The 19,884-nt window shown below is 44.3% G+C and overlaps 1 protein-coding gene across 4 annotated transcripts in view; it reads left to right on the forward strand.

The window, feature by feature from the left end:
- Positions 1 to 19,884, forward strand: part of AFG2B (AFG2 AAA ATPase homolog B) — a 275,189-nt gene that overhangs the window by 185,368 nt on the left and 69,937 nt on the right. For all 4 annotated transcript variants that reach the window (XM_069624940.1, XM_069624941.1, XM_069624938.1 and 1 more), the window contains exon 7: positions 9,895 to 10,029. In XM_069624940.1, coding sequence (XP_069481041.1) covers positions 9,895 to 10,029 — 135 coding nt within the window. The remainder of the gene's footprint in view (positions 1 to 9,894; positions 10,030 to 19,884) is intronic.

Raw genomic sequence — 19,884 nt, forward strand, 5'->3', positions numbered from 1 at the left:
AAGATAAGCTCTCCGTCCTGCTACTTCTGGCAGGGGCGCGTCGAATGGGATCTAGTTCCTTCACTGATCCCTGTTAAGGATTAGTCCAGTCCAGCTGCGACTATGCTTCTCCTTATGATTGGTAAGTCTTTCTTGAGCTCTTGTGAAGCTGTTAGTTCTCTTTAATGTCTTAATATGTTGCTCCTATTTATGCCCGCAATAATGTCTCTTCTGTTTTCTTCCCTTAGATGGAAACACGGCCTCAACGCAGCTGTATGACGCAAGACGCGGCCGGATCGAAGATGGATGCTACCGCAATGTTCAACAGCAGGTAAATGATGGTTTAAGGAAAAGCGCGAAGTATGGCGAAGCGCAACCTTAAACTGACTGTTTTTTCCGATGTCTAACCTTGTCGTCTGTTTTTCCTTGCAGGTGCTGCTGTCGATGATGCAGCATGTCGTGTTGCAGTGCCAAGATGAAGATTTTGGCATTCCGGAAAGTGTAAAGATGAATACTTGGTTCGCCGAAGAGATGTACAGGTAAGAACAGCTTCCCCCAGCTGGTAAGTATGCTGGCAGGAAGCAGGATGTCCAGGAAGCAGGGTCTTCAAAGGTAAGTCTGACCTCAGGCGACGGTGAGTGTTACGCTGCTTGCAAGTGCAGAATAACGCGAAGCGTCTGTCTTGAGGATCGGGGCAGCTTATATAGCTGAGATCGTGGGCACGCCCTTTAGGGCCGGCTTACCAGCCACACCCTGCCACTCCTAGAGAGTGAGCACGTGCGAAGGCAATCCATTAGCAGCCACACCCAAGAATACACTTGGGGCTGCTTAATGGATGGAATGTTCAAGGTTAATGCATCCTGCTTAATGGATGGAAAGTTCAAGGTTAATGCATCTGAAGTGCTATGTCCATAATAAAAGCCTTTTGATGTTAAATGGATGTTCTTGTTTACTTTTGTTCATGAGCCTGGCGCCAAAGGCGCCAGGGCATTTATCCACCCAGGTCTCCTGTGCATGCGACCCCTGCATGCCTGTGCCCCTGACTTCATGACCGACACCCAACCCAGTCTTAGCACTATTCCCTCCCTCCCTCCCTCCCTCCTTCCCCATGTCCACCTCCACCCCCTTCCCTCAATCCACCACCACCACTCCCCAACTCCCCATACCCTCCTCTGGCCACACCCTCCCTCAACCCACCGCCACCACCCCATCCTCCCCGCACCCTCCTTCAACAATCCTCACCTCGACCTGTCCAGCACTTCCAACCAAACCCCACCAAATCTCTTGCATTCTCATCAACCCCAGGTCAAATCCTAAAAACAAATTCAACATCTTTGACCTTATCTTGTACAAAAACCCAGATATCCTTTTCATCGACTACAAACCTATTGCACACAAGGCCTCCCCTACCCGGCTACAACCTGATTGTTTGGAATAGATCAAGAAGAGGTGGGTGACTAGTAATCCTACACAAACTCCTATTTCCTCTGCTTATCAACAACATCTTAGCCAGCACCACAGAGTATGAATCCCTTCTTGTAAGACTCCAACTCTCACCCTCCACTTCCTACAGCGTCCTACTCCTTTACAGACCACCTGGCTACAACAAAATCTTCAGACACACTCTGCGACGATCTGACAACTACCTTCAACCTACATTCTGCACTCTTCATCCTAGGTGATTTCAGCATCTGTTTTGACTCCCCTTCAAACCCCACGACCCGCTCTTTAACAGATGACCTAGAAGCCTTATACCTGACACAACACATTTCTCTGCCCACCCACACTGGAGGCCACATCCTCGTTGTGGTCTTCAGCGCTACAAACATATCCACATTGCCTCTATACCCCTTAACATGGACAGATCACTCAACAATCTTCTTCTCTGTACCATTTTTCAAGCACAGCCAAGGCCATTCCCGGCCACCACCAACCTCCATACCTTTCACCCCACTCTGGAACAAAGTCTTTATCACCCTGGATCTAGCCAACTCCCTCCTCAACTCACTCCCAGCACTCTCCCTCCAGGAAGCCCCCCCCCCCTTATCAAACTCTTCAACCACTGGCTCTTCAACGCCCTCAATCCACTCACCCCAACAAAATGGCTTTCTTAGAGATCGAGCCCCATACCAGGGTGGTACACCACCAACCTCAAATCGCTAAAAACCCTCAAGCACTGTCTACAATGGACCTGGAGAACCAATCCAACTGCTCAAAACGTAACCGCCCTAGCAAGACTAAGAAGGGCCTATAGATCGGAAATCATAAAAACCAAGAAAGCATTCTATGCAAACAGAAACTTGAACTCTCCAGGTTGCTCTACCCCCACTCCACCCTAGTCCCAATCCCTATGTGATGCCTTATCACAACATTTCCACAACATCGCTATCGACAGACATCTGCCATCATCTTGAAAATAGATATTCTGCTCCCGCCCACCAACCATTCCCCGTCCAAACTCCATCCCGATGCAAACCTTTGCCTTTTTCTCTTAGATCTCATACCAGGAGTTCCGCTCGCTTCTAGCACAAAGCCGCTCGTCCAGATCCCCTGAAGATCCTTTCCCGCCCACACTCGTTAAAAACATCCTAGCCTCAATCTGTGCAGGCAGTATTGCACGCTCAATCCTTAACCATTCCCCAACATCGGGAATCTTCCTGGAAGCCTAAAAGACCTCCCACATCAAACCTCTCATCAAAAAGCCTACACTCGACCCACTCCCTGCCCAGAACTACCGGCCCATTGCCAACATCCGCTTCATGGCCAAACTCGGGGACCACACAGCATACAAGAGACTCAGTCATTTAATTGAAACCAACAATCTCCTTGACCCTGCCAAATCTGGCTTCAGACCCCTCAAAGGAATGGAGTCCTCCCTAGTGTTGTTTGGAACGACCTAAAAAGAACAGCGGGTGCTGAAAGATGCGCAGTACTAATTCTCCTTAACCTCTCTGCTGCCTTCGATATCATTAACCACTCCTCCATCTCTAATCACTGGCAAACCATGCTCCTTCACCCTTTCACCTCTACATCCAAATCAATACCAAAAGGGGTCCCACAGGGGGCATCCCCATCTCCTCTCTTCAACATCTATCTAAACCCACTCCACGCACTCATCCACTCCCACAATCTAACCTGTTACAACTAAGCAGACGATACCCAGATCATCCTAAATATCCCCAATTCATTGGGTTCCACCCGCCCAGATCTGTCATCATGCCTCTCGGATAATGACCACTGGATGACCACCAACCACCTCATCCTCCACCCTTGGAAAACAGAAATCCTGGTCTATGGGAGAACAGCGCTCCTTCCTGGACACATTCCCTAGGTAACACACCCCCCGTCCCCCTCCTCAGCAACCGCCACTTCGGTGAAAAAGCTTGGATGCACACTGGACACTGATGTATCGCTCTCCCAACACATCAGCTCCGTATACAGAACCTGTTTCGTCCACCTAATCATCCTCAGGCGTATCTTCCCATACCTCGCCTATCTTCACTGTTTCTCTACCATCATCTCCATTATCCTTTCCTGCTTAGACTATGAAAACTGCATTTATCTAGGCACACCAGCGTTGCAGCTAAGACAACTGCATAGAATTACGCTGCATCCCGCCTGCTCATAGACCTCCCTCCCAGAGAACACATCATCCCTAAACTATGTGTCTTCCACTGGCTCACCCACCGTGCCATCCACAACAGCGGCCTGGAATTCCTCCAAGACAAACTCACTCGCTACCACCTTTCCAGGACACTCCGATCCGGATAGCATCTCTCCTAGTTGTCCCCCCCATTACAACTGCACCAGACTGGGCAGATCCTCCTTCTCTGTCCAAGCTCCGATCATCTGGAACTCTCTGCTCCTCCACATGCGCAACATTGATAATAACTGGCATTTAAAAAGGCCCTCAAACCTGGCTCGTTCCTGCTTCCTCTTAAAATCTTCTCCCACACCATGATGTGATAAGCGCACAGAAGCACTGGCTCAAACCTAACACACATTTCCCCCCAACCCCCCGAACCTCCACAGACGCCGGCAGCGTTCGCAGCGGCACACCATGTTAAACTCTGCACCCCTTGTTAAGATCAATTGGTGAGGTCATTAAGGATCACACGGCACAACGTGATGTCCTATCTGTGTTTATTGGGAAACGATAAGCAGCTCATCTAAGCAGCGGACTCTGTCCAGCCCAGGTCGTCAACTGCCATTCTCTGGAACCGGAAACCTTTCTCGCTTCAGATCTCCCAGTGGTTCCAAGTTCCAGACCCTGACAGGGAAAGCTAACAACAGAAGTGAGCATATATACTCAACAGATACAATACTGATCGAAACTGTAGGTAACTTGGCACATTGGCACAACTGGTGCCAATGTAAACGCAACCATTCTTTCTTCTACTGCTAATGAGACATCACTCAACCACCATGTTCCTCTTGCATAACACAGCCACTCTTTTTGTTCCAAACTCCTCTGCCTCTGACCAACACGCATTCTCCCAAATCATTGACCACGACCTTGGGCTCTGAAAATCTGGAATCACCTTTTCTCACTTTGATTGGAAGTTTTATCTTAATCGCATCACCAGGTTTGACCTCAAAGCTTTTACAACAGTTCTTGTCATCAAATCTCTTAGCCTTGTATCCACTAACCATCAGTCTCTCCCTCGCACGTTCCACACCCACATTCTCACATCTTGACCTGCCCATCCATCCTGGGCACAAATGAGTATTTGGTTTCCTACCACGCAATAATTCAAATGGTGCAATACCTGTCACTGCATTCAGAGTCAGCCTATATTGAAATGTCCTCTCCATGACCGCTGTTATACAATCCCCTCCTGTGGCTACTGCAATTAGAATCACATCCATCAACGTGCGGTTAAACCTTTCCATACAACCATTACTTTGGGGGTGGTAAAGGGCTATTGTCACTTGCTTATTCCCATACCTCTCCAGAAACAATTTGAACTCCTTCAAAACCAATTGAGACCCATTTTCTGACAAACAGCGAGGAAAACCCTCCTGCCAAAACAAAGGCTCCAAAAACCTAATGATACTGCTAATCCCCTTCCAAACACACACCTCAAGCCATTTTGATGTTCCATGACAACCAGAAGATGGGGGTCCTTCGTACCTCTGATGTTAAAAGGACCTAATAAATCCAATGAATGTCATCCCATGGAACCTTGGGACTGTCTCTTACCTTCATGGGAGGTTTGCATCCTTTGAGTCCTTTGTCCCCATCCAGACACTCTGAACAACATTTTACCATTCCCTCCACATCCTTGTCAACACCAGACCCCCAGAAATCGGACCTTACAAGACTCTTGGTTCTTGCCAACCCCAAACGTCCTCTGTGGCCTAAATCCATGACTGCCTTCTGCATGCCCTGGGGAACAACCAGTTTATGCCCTCTACACTAAAGGAATCCTTCACTCAAACTCATTCCTCACCTTCTTGAAATCCTTCACCTTCTCATCACCAAAGTCAAATACATTTTTCTTCACTAAATCAAGCAACATCCAATATGAATTGTCAGCACAGCATGCTGTATCCCATTCACCTCTTTTGATACTCTTGTACAAGAAACATTTCTGCAACCTTATCTCCGAAATCCGGCTCAACAAATGTCTGATCCTGCAATGCAGATCTGGACCGACCATCGGCCACAATATTGTTCCTTCCTTGGATATGCTCCGTCCGATAGTGTAGGCCTTGTTAAGTTCTGACCCACTTCATTATCCTGCTGGGTACCCCTCCCAAACCTCGTTTTGAAAAATACGAATCAAACGTTTATGGTCCATCCTTATTGTTTATTCGCGACCCCACTCATACATTTTGAATTTGACTGCCCATGTACAGGCCAACACTTCTTTTTCCACAACAGAATATCTCACCGCTGCCTCTTTTAAAGTCCTAGAGGCCGAACGCTATGGTTAGTAAATCTCCCTGGGCTCTTGCATCAACACAGCCCCCAAACCAGAGTCACTGGCATCTGCATAAATCAGTGTTACGTCCTTCCACAAAGCCTGACAACACAGGAGCATTGACAATATGCTGTTTGATGGATTCAAATTCTCGTGAACACAAATCATTCCATTGGAGAACGGCCCCCTTCCGTGTGAGTTTCCTCATGTTTTTAGTTTTGCCTGACAGTTTCTCAATGAATTTACTGTAGAGTTCTACCAGACATAAAAAGGAAGCTACATCGCTTTTACTCTTTGGACAAACTGTGCCCTTGATTGCTTCAACTGTGTCATGTTTGGGTCTTGTGTCCTCTCCAGAAATCTCATGACCCAGATACGTCACCTTACTCACCCTGAAGGTGCACTTCTCCCTGGCAATTGTCAGCCCTGCCTCTTTCAATATTTTGAACACCCTCCGCAAGCATCCATCCTGTTCATCCACATTCATACTGCACACCAATACATCATCCTGATGGAACAGCACCACTTTTTCACTGCCCAGCAACTGGTACATGGCATTCTGGAATACACTTGCTGCCGATACCAAACCAAATGGCATCCTTCGGCATCTGAATAGTCCAATGGGTGTTATAAAGGCTTTAAGGTCCATAGAGTCCTCATGAAGCTCGATCTGATGGTATACTGTTCTGAGGTCTAGAATCGCAATATCTGCTAATATGTCATCAATCCTAGGCAATGGAAATCTCTCTGCAGCAACATTGTTGTTTAGGTTCCTCAAGCCTATGCAAAGTCTTACTGAGCCGTTCGGTTTTCTCACAACTACTATGGGACTGACCGTCTCAGACAACTGTCTTCTCCACAATGCCTTCCTTCTCCATTCTGATGATTTCTTCTTACATCTCTTTTCGTAAAGCCAACGGTACCATCCAAAGTTTGGATGCCATCAGGATTGCCCCTTTCTTCAATTTGATGCAGTGTACGAAACCCTGAACACATCCTAATCTCTTCTCGAATACTTCCGGGTGCCAATTTGCAATTTCTAAATTCTCATGGTGACCTCCAGAACCTTGGATGGCAAGAACCTGTTTGGGGTGACGTGCATCCAAATGAATGGCTAACAATATTGCACACAGTAATGATGATAGGGTTCAGAATCCCAAGGTACCAAACAGACCTTAGCGCAGGCTTCCTATTACATTCTCCATGAATTATTATACGTAACACACATGCTTATAACAGAGCATACCACTTAGAGGTTGAGCACAGGGGAGCACAATGTCCAACACAGCCAGGAGGACTACCAAAGTCCAGGATATATTTTAGCTCGAAACTCCCTAGGCCCAGAAGGACATATTACACATCAAGGAATAAAACTGTATCAACACACAAGGATGCAATGTATAACCTTTGACTCAGTGTAATGTACAGAATTAAAAGTTCCTAGAAAGATCCAGGGCTTGGTGGGGAATTCCAGGGACCTTGGGAAGACGCTAGGAAAATGTCACAGTACAGGCGAGTACCTTGCAATGTCGCTTTGAAGTGTTCCAATGTTGAGAAGAGTAGTTCATAGGAAACAATAGGAAAAGCCAAGTCTGTTTCTTTCCATGGGTACCCAGAACACAGCCATCAACCCCAGGTGACACCAGTGGAGACTCAGAAGAAGAGATCCAGTGGAGGGAGGGTTGAAGGGTTAAAGACCCAGTACAGAGCAAAGAAGCCGAGCAGGATTCAGGCCCCAATGTTATGCAATGGAGAAATGCAGTAGAAGAGGACCTGCAGAACCCAACGACCACAGACCACAGGGACCCCTGAGAGGGAGTATTTAGAATAACCCACCAACCAAGGGCCCAGAGGTAAGTACTTGGCGGTTGCCTCCAGAAGTGTGGTTCCCAGAAGGAGAATCAACGTGGGAAGTAGCTTCTTTCTAAAGGTCGAAATGAAGGTTCTGGTCACCCATTCATTGGCACCCTGAGCTAACATTGACACCATACAGCCCAAAGGAAGAACGATCCTCCTTCAGTGGAGTGGGACCCACCATCCATAAGTAGAATCCACAATGGAGAGGGCTCCAGGAGGACAGAGGAACATGCCAACGGCAGAACCCAGAGGCTCAGCAGGCAAACCTGGTCAGCACACACACACACACAGAAATGACCCCTGCAGCAGGACAACAGTGGTGGCGACCAGAGACGACCCAGGCAGGCACATTATGCAGGTTTGGGGAGTCATAACATATTTCCAGGCGGCAGCAGCTTCCAAAATCAAGGTGGGATGACTTGGCGGGTAAGCAGTGGTAAAATGAGGTAAAACAGGCCGGGAAACAGCCCTAGGATGGAGGGCCTGGCCCTAGCAGATGAACACAACCAAGAGCAGAATGAGCAAACCCCGTGAAGGGCACCCAGCAGCCAAGGATCCAAGCCGGAGCTATGCCCAGTTCCCTGCATCCAGCAAGTGTGGCCAGAAGAAGGCCTACAAAAATCCTCGAGCAAGTAAGCAGACCTGCTTATCCTACAAACGTCCAGCAGCTCTGAGCTCAGGAACAGGGTTTCTCCTATATATTCCTTTACTCACAAGGGCTGGCTTATGCCAGCCCACCAATCCCATTCGGGGTTTCAAAACAAAGGTTTTGGCAGCCAGCCGATCAGGTTGGCCTCAATAGCCTCCAAATACTCGGGCCCACCCCCCACAGGAAGTGTAATGGCATGGCCAAGGACTGGTCTAAACCAGTCCAAACAACCTTGGAGGCTGCAATCTTGGGCTCACAAAGAGCCCATGTGGCAACAACGGCCAGTCTTGTGGTTTCCCTGAACAAAGCAACCCCCCTTAATAAAATGCCCAGAGTGGGGCTTAAAAAGACCCTACCCTCCCTTTACCTCTCCAGAAGTTAAAATAAATACTGTTCAGTGGTACAGTTTAAATGTGTCTCCTTGCTAAGTGAATTTTTGTTCTGGACAGTTTATTTATTTATCCTGTCATATTTAGTATGTCAATATTTGCACTCAACAATCCAGGGGCTGCCGATATGACTAACCTGCCCATCCATAACAACCACAAACAACATAGAAATTTTCGTACCAGCACATGGGTAACCGGTACTTCCGACCTGCATCCTTTACCAACTGCCTTCCCACGATCTGGCTAACACTCCCTGCCCCTCCTTTACAGAGTGATGCACAGTTAGGCCATCGTTATTGGATGAAGGGCACTATATAAAACCACTTTACATTACATTGCGTGTGTTTGGCTCCTACACAGGGTATGATGCTGCCAGCGAACCACTAATTGACCACGCAGTGTCTCATGCAGGCCTTGAAAAAACTTCAGAAAGATTTTGTGGTTCCTTTGGTTATGCTGTATAAGGTTTCATATACAAGGCACTAATATATATATTTTTGCAGACTTAGAAGCTGGCTTGGTTTTTAATACTGGCATGGGAAACATTTTGAATGACTTCCCCCTCCCTGCAGAATATTTGATACATGTGTCCACGTAGAATTTTTTCCACCATCTTTGAGCCCGATAGTTGTTTTATTTCCAGGTGTCTGACATTGGCAGCGACATGTGTGTTTAGAAACATATTGTGTATATAGCTGCTTTCCAAGTGTGTAGTCCGCTGGTACTCTCTCCCTCTCTAGAGGGCTGGGTTTGCATGAAACTCTCCGATGCTATGTTGGAAATGCGGGCAGTAGTGTGGGGGTTTAAGGGAGGGTGACCAGAGGATCCTCACCAGAGCTAATCATCCACAGGCTCAGGGACGTACCCCAGACCCTTGCGTCCCCTCTCTTGGCTGTCCCTAGAACCAAGCAGAGGACCTTGTTACAAACGTTATCAGCACAACCCTAGAAATCCTCTCAATCCAAGCTAGAAATAGTAGCAATAAATTTGAGTGTGCGACTCTGGCCTGGTGCTCACCTGGAAGCAAAAAATATAAAACAATGGTTTTACCTACTAATAGTTAACATTTTATAAAATATCCTTTTTTTTATAGATGGAACTTCAAGAGATTTGCAACAAAGGCGTTCTAATTGTGGCTGCCACAAACAGACCAGACTTGTTGGATGATGCCTTGATGCGACCAGGAAGATTGGATAAAATAATTTATATTCCACCTCCTGATCAAAAGGTAAGAATGAGATGTTGTATGCATATATTTTCATTTCCACAAGTCCAGTTCTAGACGTATGTTACATCATTTGGAATCTAGTTTCTGTAATTTGTTAATTGATTTTTGAGTAAAAACAATGAACATTAAGCTTCCCATCCCTCCCAAATACACGAAGGAAAAAGACGTTTGTGCAGGGCAATCGGGAAAGTAAGTGGGGGACATGGGGTAAGAGACGCTAATTAAATAAAAAGGTAAATCAAAGTTTAAACTCAGTAAAAAATAAATAGATGAAAAATGTTGTCGTAGAAAACACATAGATTCACAGAATCACAAAACGCCCTGTGACAAAACCTAACCATTCCTTGGCTTGCTTCAGAACTGAAATAGTCTTTAGAGGACCAAGGACCACATTGTAAGTACAAATCAATGCAAAGTAATGGCTGAACAGTTAACGGCTAACCACAATAGAGCAACTTGCCTCCCGTAAGAAATATCTGGTTCCACCCATTGTCGTAGCTTTCTTTCTGTGGCCCAGTGAACATCTGGAATTTACATGCTGCATTATATTGTATTTAATGTGAGATCTTCTGGGTTTATTTACATATGCGTTTAAGTCTGAATCCCTATTTTTGGCGATTCTAGTGCCACTTTTTGGGGCCTCACAACTTTTTGCTTTTTCCTCTTTTGTTTTTTCGATCCATTAATTATTTTGGGTCGCTGGGGGGACTTCTCCTAAACTCCCCATTCCATAACGACCCTTTTTTACTGTACATCAGGTTTATGTAATTGGTTCACCTCTAAGGTGTGCAGCCCCAGCGGTGCCTCTCAGGCAGCCCATTTTTGCCCAATGGTAGTTTTATCAACCACTATAGGATTAAGAGAGTAAGTCGGTGGGGTGTATGGTTTGCTTGTTCCCCTCACCCCCTGTTCATTTATGTTTGATGCTTACCTTGATGCTTACCTGTGGTAGTTCAACATATAGACACATTTTAGACATTACTGTTTTTTTTATTATATACTTCATATCTTTTTACTACTGTGTATTATGCACTTATTTGACCTAATAGATTTCTATGTGTAGTGTATTTTCTAGAGGTGTGTATGAACTGTATTGTGACTTAGTGTCGACCTGTAGCCCCTACCTGAGTGTTGAGCCTCTGTCCATGTTACCTGCACTTTGAGAGGTTTGGCTTCTCTTTCTTGCCATTTATGCTTTAGCCCCCATTAAGGTCAGTGGTTGTAGTGGCCTAAACAAAGGGTGTTACAAAACCTGCCTTGACGGCTTGCACTGTTAGTCCGAAAAAGAAAATTCCCTTTGGCCCAGCCCCACATGGGTGACCACTTGCTAGTCTCCAAATCTACCTGGGGAGGGGGGGTGGACCACTATGCTCCCCTGCTCTTGTATCTCAAGGCGATTGTGCACTGTGTTACTCCTAAGTTACTATGCTATGGACACACAAACATAAAACAAAAAGAAAACGCATGAATCGATTCAACAATAAAAACACTTATTCGAATTTGCACCTTTTATGCTCTGGGTGCAAATCTACAATGCAATGCAATACATGTAAGCCTTATAGGCTTCTAATGCAAGCCATCTAATAGCATTGTATCCAGTCCTGCTGGATCTATCATGTCTAATAGCAACATACATATGGCAAGTGTCAGCATTCAGCATTCCTCTCCAATCCACACCACACCACACTTCACACTTTCTCTCTAAGACAATCCCTGTCTGAAAACCTTCTATCAAACCAAAAGCGCTGTGTGACTGTCTGTCCTAATTCCTCATTGGCACGTGTCTTATTCAGATCAATTAGGCCTCATTTCAGCAATACTCCCCTCTGCCAAGGGCAAGCTTCCCAATCTCGTGTCTCTCCCCTCCAGCGTCCTTGCAACCAGTCTGTCAACAAGGGCCTCTCTCCCTTTGGCCCCTCAGCAGTCTGCATCTGCATCTGCTGCCAAAGCTCTGCCAGTCTCCCTGCTAGATCGATCTGCATCAGCTCTCATCAGAATGCTACCACAAGCTTCCGAACTCCCAAAGCCATCCGATTCTGCTGCACCTAAAACACTTCTCCCTCAATGGCAACTTCCTTTCATTCGCCCCTCGATCTCATGCCAACTCTCTTCCAAAACGCCTCTCCTCAATCTCAGACCATCTCCATCTCAGACTCCAGCATACACTCCTACTGCTCAGTTATAGTGTCAAATGACGTACATAATCTCTATGGTTACATTAAGCATTCACTTGTTTCTGTCAAACCAGCATTTCTAAATCCGAACATTGCCTGGAAGTCTGTGTACGCATATACTATTTCAGTGTGTTCTGTCATCGTGACATTCGTACATCATATCTATACCATGGCCTTCTGCGTTCTGTATTACAAAACCATACCATCCTCCCATCTCCCCTCTACTGCATTCAGTGAAATCCCTCTCTCTGTGCATGTCTCTCTCTAAAGCTACTCGCTCCCTGCTTGATTGCCCCCACCTTTTCTGTCTACGAACAATCAGCCAGTGCCTGATAAGCCAGCCCTTCTCTGTTTCTACTAAGGCAAAGGCGACCTCTTATCTCTGTCTGCCTACCAAACTGTTTATGCATTCCTCATACAACTGTAACTCAAAACATTCTTTCGCAGTCCGTGGCGCTTCTGTTCTGTCTGTCTCAATGGCTTCAGAGCCAGTGGCCTCATGCATTCTAGCGTTTACTCGTTTACTCTTTCTCTCGCAAACTCCAAGCACTATACCATAGCTCTATGCTTATAAGTGCACACTCATGCGTGTCTCTACAATGCATACATAATACATATGCCTCCCATGTCTCTACAAGGCACTTAAAATATAACAGGCCTCTTTCTCTAGCAAATGCAAATGGCTGAATAATATGGATAATGGATAACTAATGTCTCTACTAATCAGAATGAATGATGGATAAATAAATGAGTCACTAATTACTAATGATTCACTAAATGAGCAATGGATTTCTAATGATAACATACCAGGCTTCTTCATATTGTATCTGGTTTTACAGCACCTCATTTTCTTGCTGCTGCAAATTGTGCTCAGTTTAGGCAGATACAAGGACTTGATAGATGCAATCCTCACCACAAGCTTTTTCTAGAAGGCACCAACTCAGAAACGCACAACACAGGAGTGGAAACGCTCCTTTCTTGTGCACACAGAGCCATTACATATGGGTGATATATAGATATATATTCAAACAGAACAACAAACAAGAAGAGGAACCCTGTACTTGCACTTTATTTTCATCAATATCTTAAAAAGGTGTTTGTGACATCTCACATGTAGTTGGCAGATTACAACTGACAATTTAAGCTACATAAACGATAACGAGATATAAAATATCTGCATTTTAGAAGTGTAACCAATACCCTCTGTGAAAGTTGATTATAGAAGTGCATCCAATAGACGCTCTGTAAAGTTGAATTTAGAAGTATTCCCAATTACATCTATGAAAGTTGACTATAGAAATGTATCCTATAGACACTCTTGAAAGTTGCATTTAGAAGTGTGCCCAATAGTCTCTCTGTTAAATTGAATTTAGAAGTGTTCCCAACACCCTCTCTGGAAAAGCCTCTCTGAAAATTGACTTAATAGTGCGCCCAGAATCCACTACGTAGAAAATTGAATTTAGAATTGCGCCCAATAGCGTCGCTATGAAGGTTGCATTTAGAAGTGCAACCAATACCCTCTGTGAAAGTTGATTATAGAAGTGTATCCAATAGACGCTCTGTAAAGTTGAATTTAGAAGTGTCCCCAATAGCATCTGTGAAAGTTGACTATAGAACTGTATCCTATAGACACTCTGGAAAGTTTCATTTATAAGTGTGCCCAATAGCCTCTAGTAAACTGAATCTAGAAGTATGCCCAATAGCCTCTCTGTGGAAAACTGTATTTAGAAATACGCCCAGTACCCTCTCTGGGAAAGTTGCAATTAGAAGTGTGCTCAGTGAAAGAGCATATAACCGATCATACCACACCACCATGCTTACTCTCTCCTTACATCACCACTCAACTAGAACACAGAGATACTATGACACCATTCGGTATAACTGTTCTCATACCAACATTCCGCCGCTTACTCCACATCATTCTATGTAATCACTGCTGGTTCCACACCCCCAGCCAGGCGTTTTCCTCAGGCCTAACGCAGCCACATCCGTTCCGGATAAATCCTGCCAGAACGAACACATTCTCCTGATCTCTCAACCACCACACCTACCGCTAAGAAGCAGCTATTACACGAGTACCGCACGAGCTGCACACATACCCGGTGCTCACACGCACCTTTTGACTCTCCCTACTCTCTCTACTGATCTGAACTTCGGTTCCCAAGGGCGTTCAACCTACAAGCGCCTTCAGACCATACCAATGGTATATAAGGCGCTATATAAGTGCAAAATAACAATAACAATAACAATATATCTCGTATACAACCATTCAGCCCAAAAATATTGATATGACTTTTGGTCCCTATTGCCCAGCCCTAATGAGGAACTCTCCAACTATTATATGCCAACAGAATGGAACCTATAAGTGATTAAAGTATGTTGGGGGTGTTTCTCACTTTTTTCAACAATAAAAGGAAGCAAAAGAGACTAATATTGGTATAGGAACCTAAATTGAAAGATTTGCGATTGCAACACAAATAGAATGGGCCTTGAAAAGGGAATTAAGATTGCAACATTAACAAACTCGCCCTTCAAAAGTGAAGCAAGTTTTGGCCTTTCAGTGTAATTCCTATGAAAAATCTATGTATGAAAACTAAATTCCAGAATGGGGAGGGAGAGTGCCTGCAGGAGGCTTTGTAGCCCACCAAATCCCAGTATAATCAATAGAACTCCTGGCGGTTCCCTGATCTGTTCAGGTGGGTCAAGTAATATGTTCAATTGATCAGGACGTACAAACAAAACATAATGGCCCACGTAATTCACAGAATCATCTAATGAATATCACTCACATGAAGTTTCACAAATGGATTTTAGTGATCCAAACAGAAATTATACTACATAAAATGGTGACAAATCAAAATCATACAGGACATGAATATATACATGACACGGCAAATGTACACGTGGTAAGAAAACTAGGAAAACATTGTTGACAATACATATTTGTGCAGGACAATTGTTAAGGATTTCAATCAGGCGACACACCTTGGTCTTAGCCTAGGATGTAGCGCACAATAGGAATGCTTTCTCTTTATTTTCTACAAATTCAATTTGAGATGGCATACAACCCGTCTCACACCCCCTTTTACAAATACCCCGGGTCACAATGGACCATGAACCAAGCCGGTTGGTGGGAATCCAATATTTATTTATTTTAAAATTCAAAGAAATCACACACATTTTAATATTGGGCAGCAATCGCCAGTGGGGTGATAATTACAATGAAACCACTGAAATACACTTGGTTAACCTTCTACAAGAACATATCCAAAACATATCCAAAACACAAATGAATAGGAGCACTTTTTCAAATAGGATAGATAGAACCTGAGTTAAGGTTCCCCCCTACAGTGTTCCCTCAACCCACAATTACTCGAAATATGAGTGGATAGAAAGAAGCAGCGGGTAGTCGGGGGTATGAGGCAGCAAACGGAATCAAAATCCGACCTTCCCCAACAAAATAAGACCCTTTGCAATGGCCTAAAATGACACTCGGATTTTAACAAATAATTAATTATATGTGTAATTAAATAATGATGCACATATGTTTTACCACATTATCAGGGATATTATACCACTAGCAACTATAAGGCAAGGTATCACAAAAGGCATACAGTTCACAAAGCAGATTGTAATTACAGTGCAGTCAAATCACACATGGAAAAGTTGCATTTTACACATTTGCAGTTTTTAATGTCAAAACGTTTTTCTTTTTAAACGGGTGAAAAACACAGAATCGGAATGCATTTTTTGGGCTGGGGGATAGATTCACATCACAGGGACAATATAGAAGTGAAAGGATGGCTATAAATAAAGAACTAGATCAGATTTGCTAGATAAAAGGAGGTTCGGTTTTGGTAAAATGAAGCAGTTAAAGAGAGAAAATCAGTTTGGAAAGGAAAAGACAGATTTTGCTTATACTAGTTTTAATGGCTAGAAAAGAGGAACACCACCGTGAATATAAGTTACGCTGCAGTTGTAACCCTTCACGCAGTGTACCTCTGTTCTTTAGGGAAAAGGTATGTATTTAATCAAAATATTGCTAAGGAGTTACAAGATGGGGTGAATGAAAGATTGGCACTAACACTAGGAATCACGGGCAAGATGCACAGAGAATTCTGATAGTAGGACAAATAACCAAGACATGGATAGGGTTGCTTAGAGAGTGGAACAAAGACAAAATATCAAGGTGGGGTAGGATATATGTTTCTATGGGATGGGGAAATACAGTCCACACATGGGTTTGGGATTTTGGGACAGTCACCTGGTCACCGCACAGCGGACGCCCCTTACAGCAAACAGCTGCGCCAGTCTGGTCACCGGATGCAAAAGGTACAGTGGGCATGCAGGTAGTGGACAAGAAGCCGGTCTGGTCACGGATGCTCCCCAAAAGGGTACCACAGCTTTTCCCCTGGTTATTGAGATTTTTATTGGTATTTCTGGATCTAGGTCTTGCTGAGATAGGGTCAGCTATGCTTTGGCCTTGCAGTGGAATCTGGAATCTGGCAAGATGAATGTAGAAGATCAGGAACGCAGGCGCTGAAAATTCAGGAGAGAGTGTGTTCAGAGTTCTGTCAGCCACCCTTATTTATAAGCCATAGTGACATCATAGAATCATAGCAGGCTTAGCTGGGCACGCCTCTAAACAACTGGATTGGTCAGGAGTGATTGTTACCGCCTTGCTGTCAGCTGGTTCGATTCTTAAGGACATGACATCAGCTTTATAATGTGGGTTTACTATGTCCAGAACCTCCCACAATTAATTTTGCCACAACCCAGTTTTTACATAAATGGCACATTTTTACAGTTGTGGCATTTGAGCAAATTACATAGGCAGCTTACATATTTTACGCAGAGCATGTCAGTCCAATTCTCACGGTTGTAGGCTTTTGTTTCACCCATCTTAACAGGATTTTCAGTGATAAATATTCGACCTAAAATCCTATAACTTTATACATGTGTATTATCATAAGGCATGTAAGTATTGAATTTCACAGTGGCATCATGTACACTTTTCTCAACATGTCCAATTATCTGCCATTTCTGTTCCCGATATGGCAGTGAAGGCTACCACGTTGTGTTTGAAAACCACAAAAATTGCATTTAAACTTTTAACTTTTTACATTCCTGTGAAGTCCGGTTGCAAAGAAAAGTCTTAAAAGTTTATTAATAAAATAGTCTTTTAAAACAAATGGTCTGCCTTTGTCCTCCAAATATGGTCATGTACTTCCAGGCTACTCTTGAGTTGGCTTTGAAGCCCCCAGTAGAAGTTGCGGGGACATGCGATTTCCTTTTTTACATGTCCGTGTCCCAGAATTCCTATTGTATGAGGCCTCAGCCCAGTCAAACGTCTGAAGAGCCTAGGCCGTTGAGTGCTTTTGGTCCATTCAAAGTTTTCCAAGGTAGAAATTAGCACTTGTGTCCTATCATCTATGGTGGCTCCTTCTTTTGGGGGTTAGGCCACTCCTTTGGTCAGCCAAATGTCCCTTGAGCCATGGCAGAAACCTGTTTGGCCTGATTTCCCAGTACAGCCAAAAATATGTATTTCTTTATTTTAGGTTTTTGTTTTGAATCAGAAGCAAGCCTGTTGAATAAAACATCCCATATATGTTTCCCCGCAAAACCCCTTTACATTGCTAGGCTAGGCCACAACAGGTTTTTATTCAACATTGTACTTTTTAAAACAGGAATTTTTTTTTGTTTGCAAAAGCCCATTTTGACACATGGTGAATGCTGCTGAGATTTCTCTTTTAAAAAGTTTGCTCTTCCATCTGACTTCCCAATATTGTTCTGCAGCCATAGTCAGTTTCTTTTTATACAGCCATTTGTTTAAAATGCAGATCCACTGAAATTGACATAGTCCCAGAGAGCCAGGGCCTCTTTGAAGCATTGATTTTTGACATTTTGTAGCCCAAAAGTAAAGCGTTTTCCCATGTAGCTGAAAGTAAAGCTTCTTTTGATTTCTCAGATTTGGCTGACGCAGCCTGTCATTCAGGAATAGTGCTCTTTTCTAAGGGAGCACAATGTGAATATGGATGGGCATGGAAGGGTCTCACTGATGAAAGTAGTGTGATGAGGAAAAGTGGAAAAGAGCATCAGAGTGACAACCTTTTCAGTGTAGAATATTCCCTTTTCAATGGGAACTTTTTGCAAGCCGCAGAGCAGCGCCACTTTTGAATTCACTTCTTTTGGTGCACACAAGAACACACACTGGCATCTTTCTCGGTTTGCTCCCTGTACCAACTCGCCCAATAGGTGCAGCCATCCTTTTGTGTCTTCAAAACGCAGTTTTGAGGCAAGGCAGTGGTGGTCCAAGGAGCCAGCGCAACCCTTTTGTTGGTTCTGCTGAAGTACAGCTTGGTGATGTGAGGTTAATTCTGATGAGTGGATCAATGTAGCCCACACAATGAAACGAAAAGTCCCTTACATCCTTATGGAACTATACGTTCTAATTTAACATGAGTTGATCTAAACAACTCGAACAAGTAGCAGTGTTGGCATTAAACACTGTGGAGAGAGATGTCGACACAGTTGTGTTTCGGCCTAATTGTAGCAGATCTAGTGTGCTTTGAGTTAGGTGGCCTTAATCAGGACGGACAACAACATTTGGTGATGAAGCAATGAATGAGTGATCCTGTGTAACTTGTGCGTTACTTGTTTGGCACGGTGTATGCAAGTCTCCACTCAGATTTGTGATGGAGGATTCCAATCAAGTTTTGAAAGAAGACTCTTTGCAGCTTGATCTTGTCAATATACTTGTTAAAGTCAGTTAGGATTTGCCGAAGTGATTGGGCAATTGGAGGCGTGTGTGCCCACCAAATCCCAGTCATGCTGGCTAAAAGATTGAAACCAGTCCAGTCACATAAAGGGTTAATTGGATGATTCTAATCCCTCTGGAATAGCAGGATGGTGTCTCGCCCCATTTTGAAACTTGTATGTGTTATATATAGCTTTAAAGTGCAATTTGTTTTAAATAAGCCAGCCAAAGGTCAAGTTAAGGGCACTGCCTAGAAATCAAAATGGGTCGGGAGCACACTCTAGCCTCTACTTACTCCCCATTGCTTGCAGGGTTATGATATATGATAGGTTATTCATAACAAGCTTAATACCCAGAGGTTTCTAAGCGCGGACCCTGGGATCGAACCTGTGGTGCTCCATGGCGTCTTGCTTCCAAGGCGAGCACGTTGCCCCTGAGCTACCCACATGAGGTTGTGTTCTCTCCTTGCTTGATATTTGATAGGGAGATAGTTGTGGTCCTGACTGCTCATGGAGGGAGGCAGACACATCTTGTTTATATGCCATCTATTTTTCCCACTCCTGACTTGAGAGAACCAGGGAAATCTAGATATTCTAGATCTTGTAACGCTGTCATTGTAAGAATAACTCTTTTTCTGTGACTTCACCACATGAGATGCAGGTTTGATACCTTTTATTGGACTAACTGCAAATACTATGCAGAGGTGGAAAAGAGAAATCCACAGCACAGTTTGTTTTCAAAATGAAGAAAAACTTAAAAACGCAGAGGTTTATTCTTGGGATGGAAAAATCTCCACCACCCAAAAACCACCCTACCCACAATAAGACATGTGAGTGAGCAGCAGAGTGAAGGCAGACTTTGGCAGTGGCAGACCAGAGTCTTTCTGCTGTGTTCACCGTTGTTTTTGGGCCACACCTATTTCTA

The sequence above is a fragment of the Ambystoma mexicanum genome, chromosome 11, assembly GCF_040938575.1.
Source record: "Ambystoma mexicanum isolate Mex_15411 chromosome 11, UKY_AmexF1_1, whole genome shotgun sequence".
Taxonomy (NCBI): Eukaryota; Metazoa; Chordata; class Amphibia; order Caudata; family Ambystomatidae; genus Ambystoma; species Ambystoma mexicanum.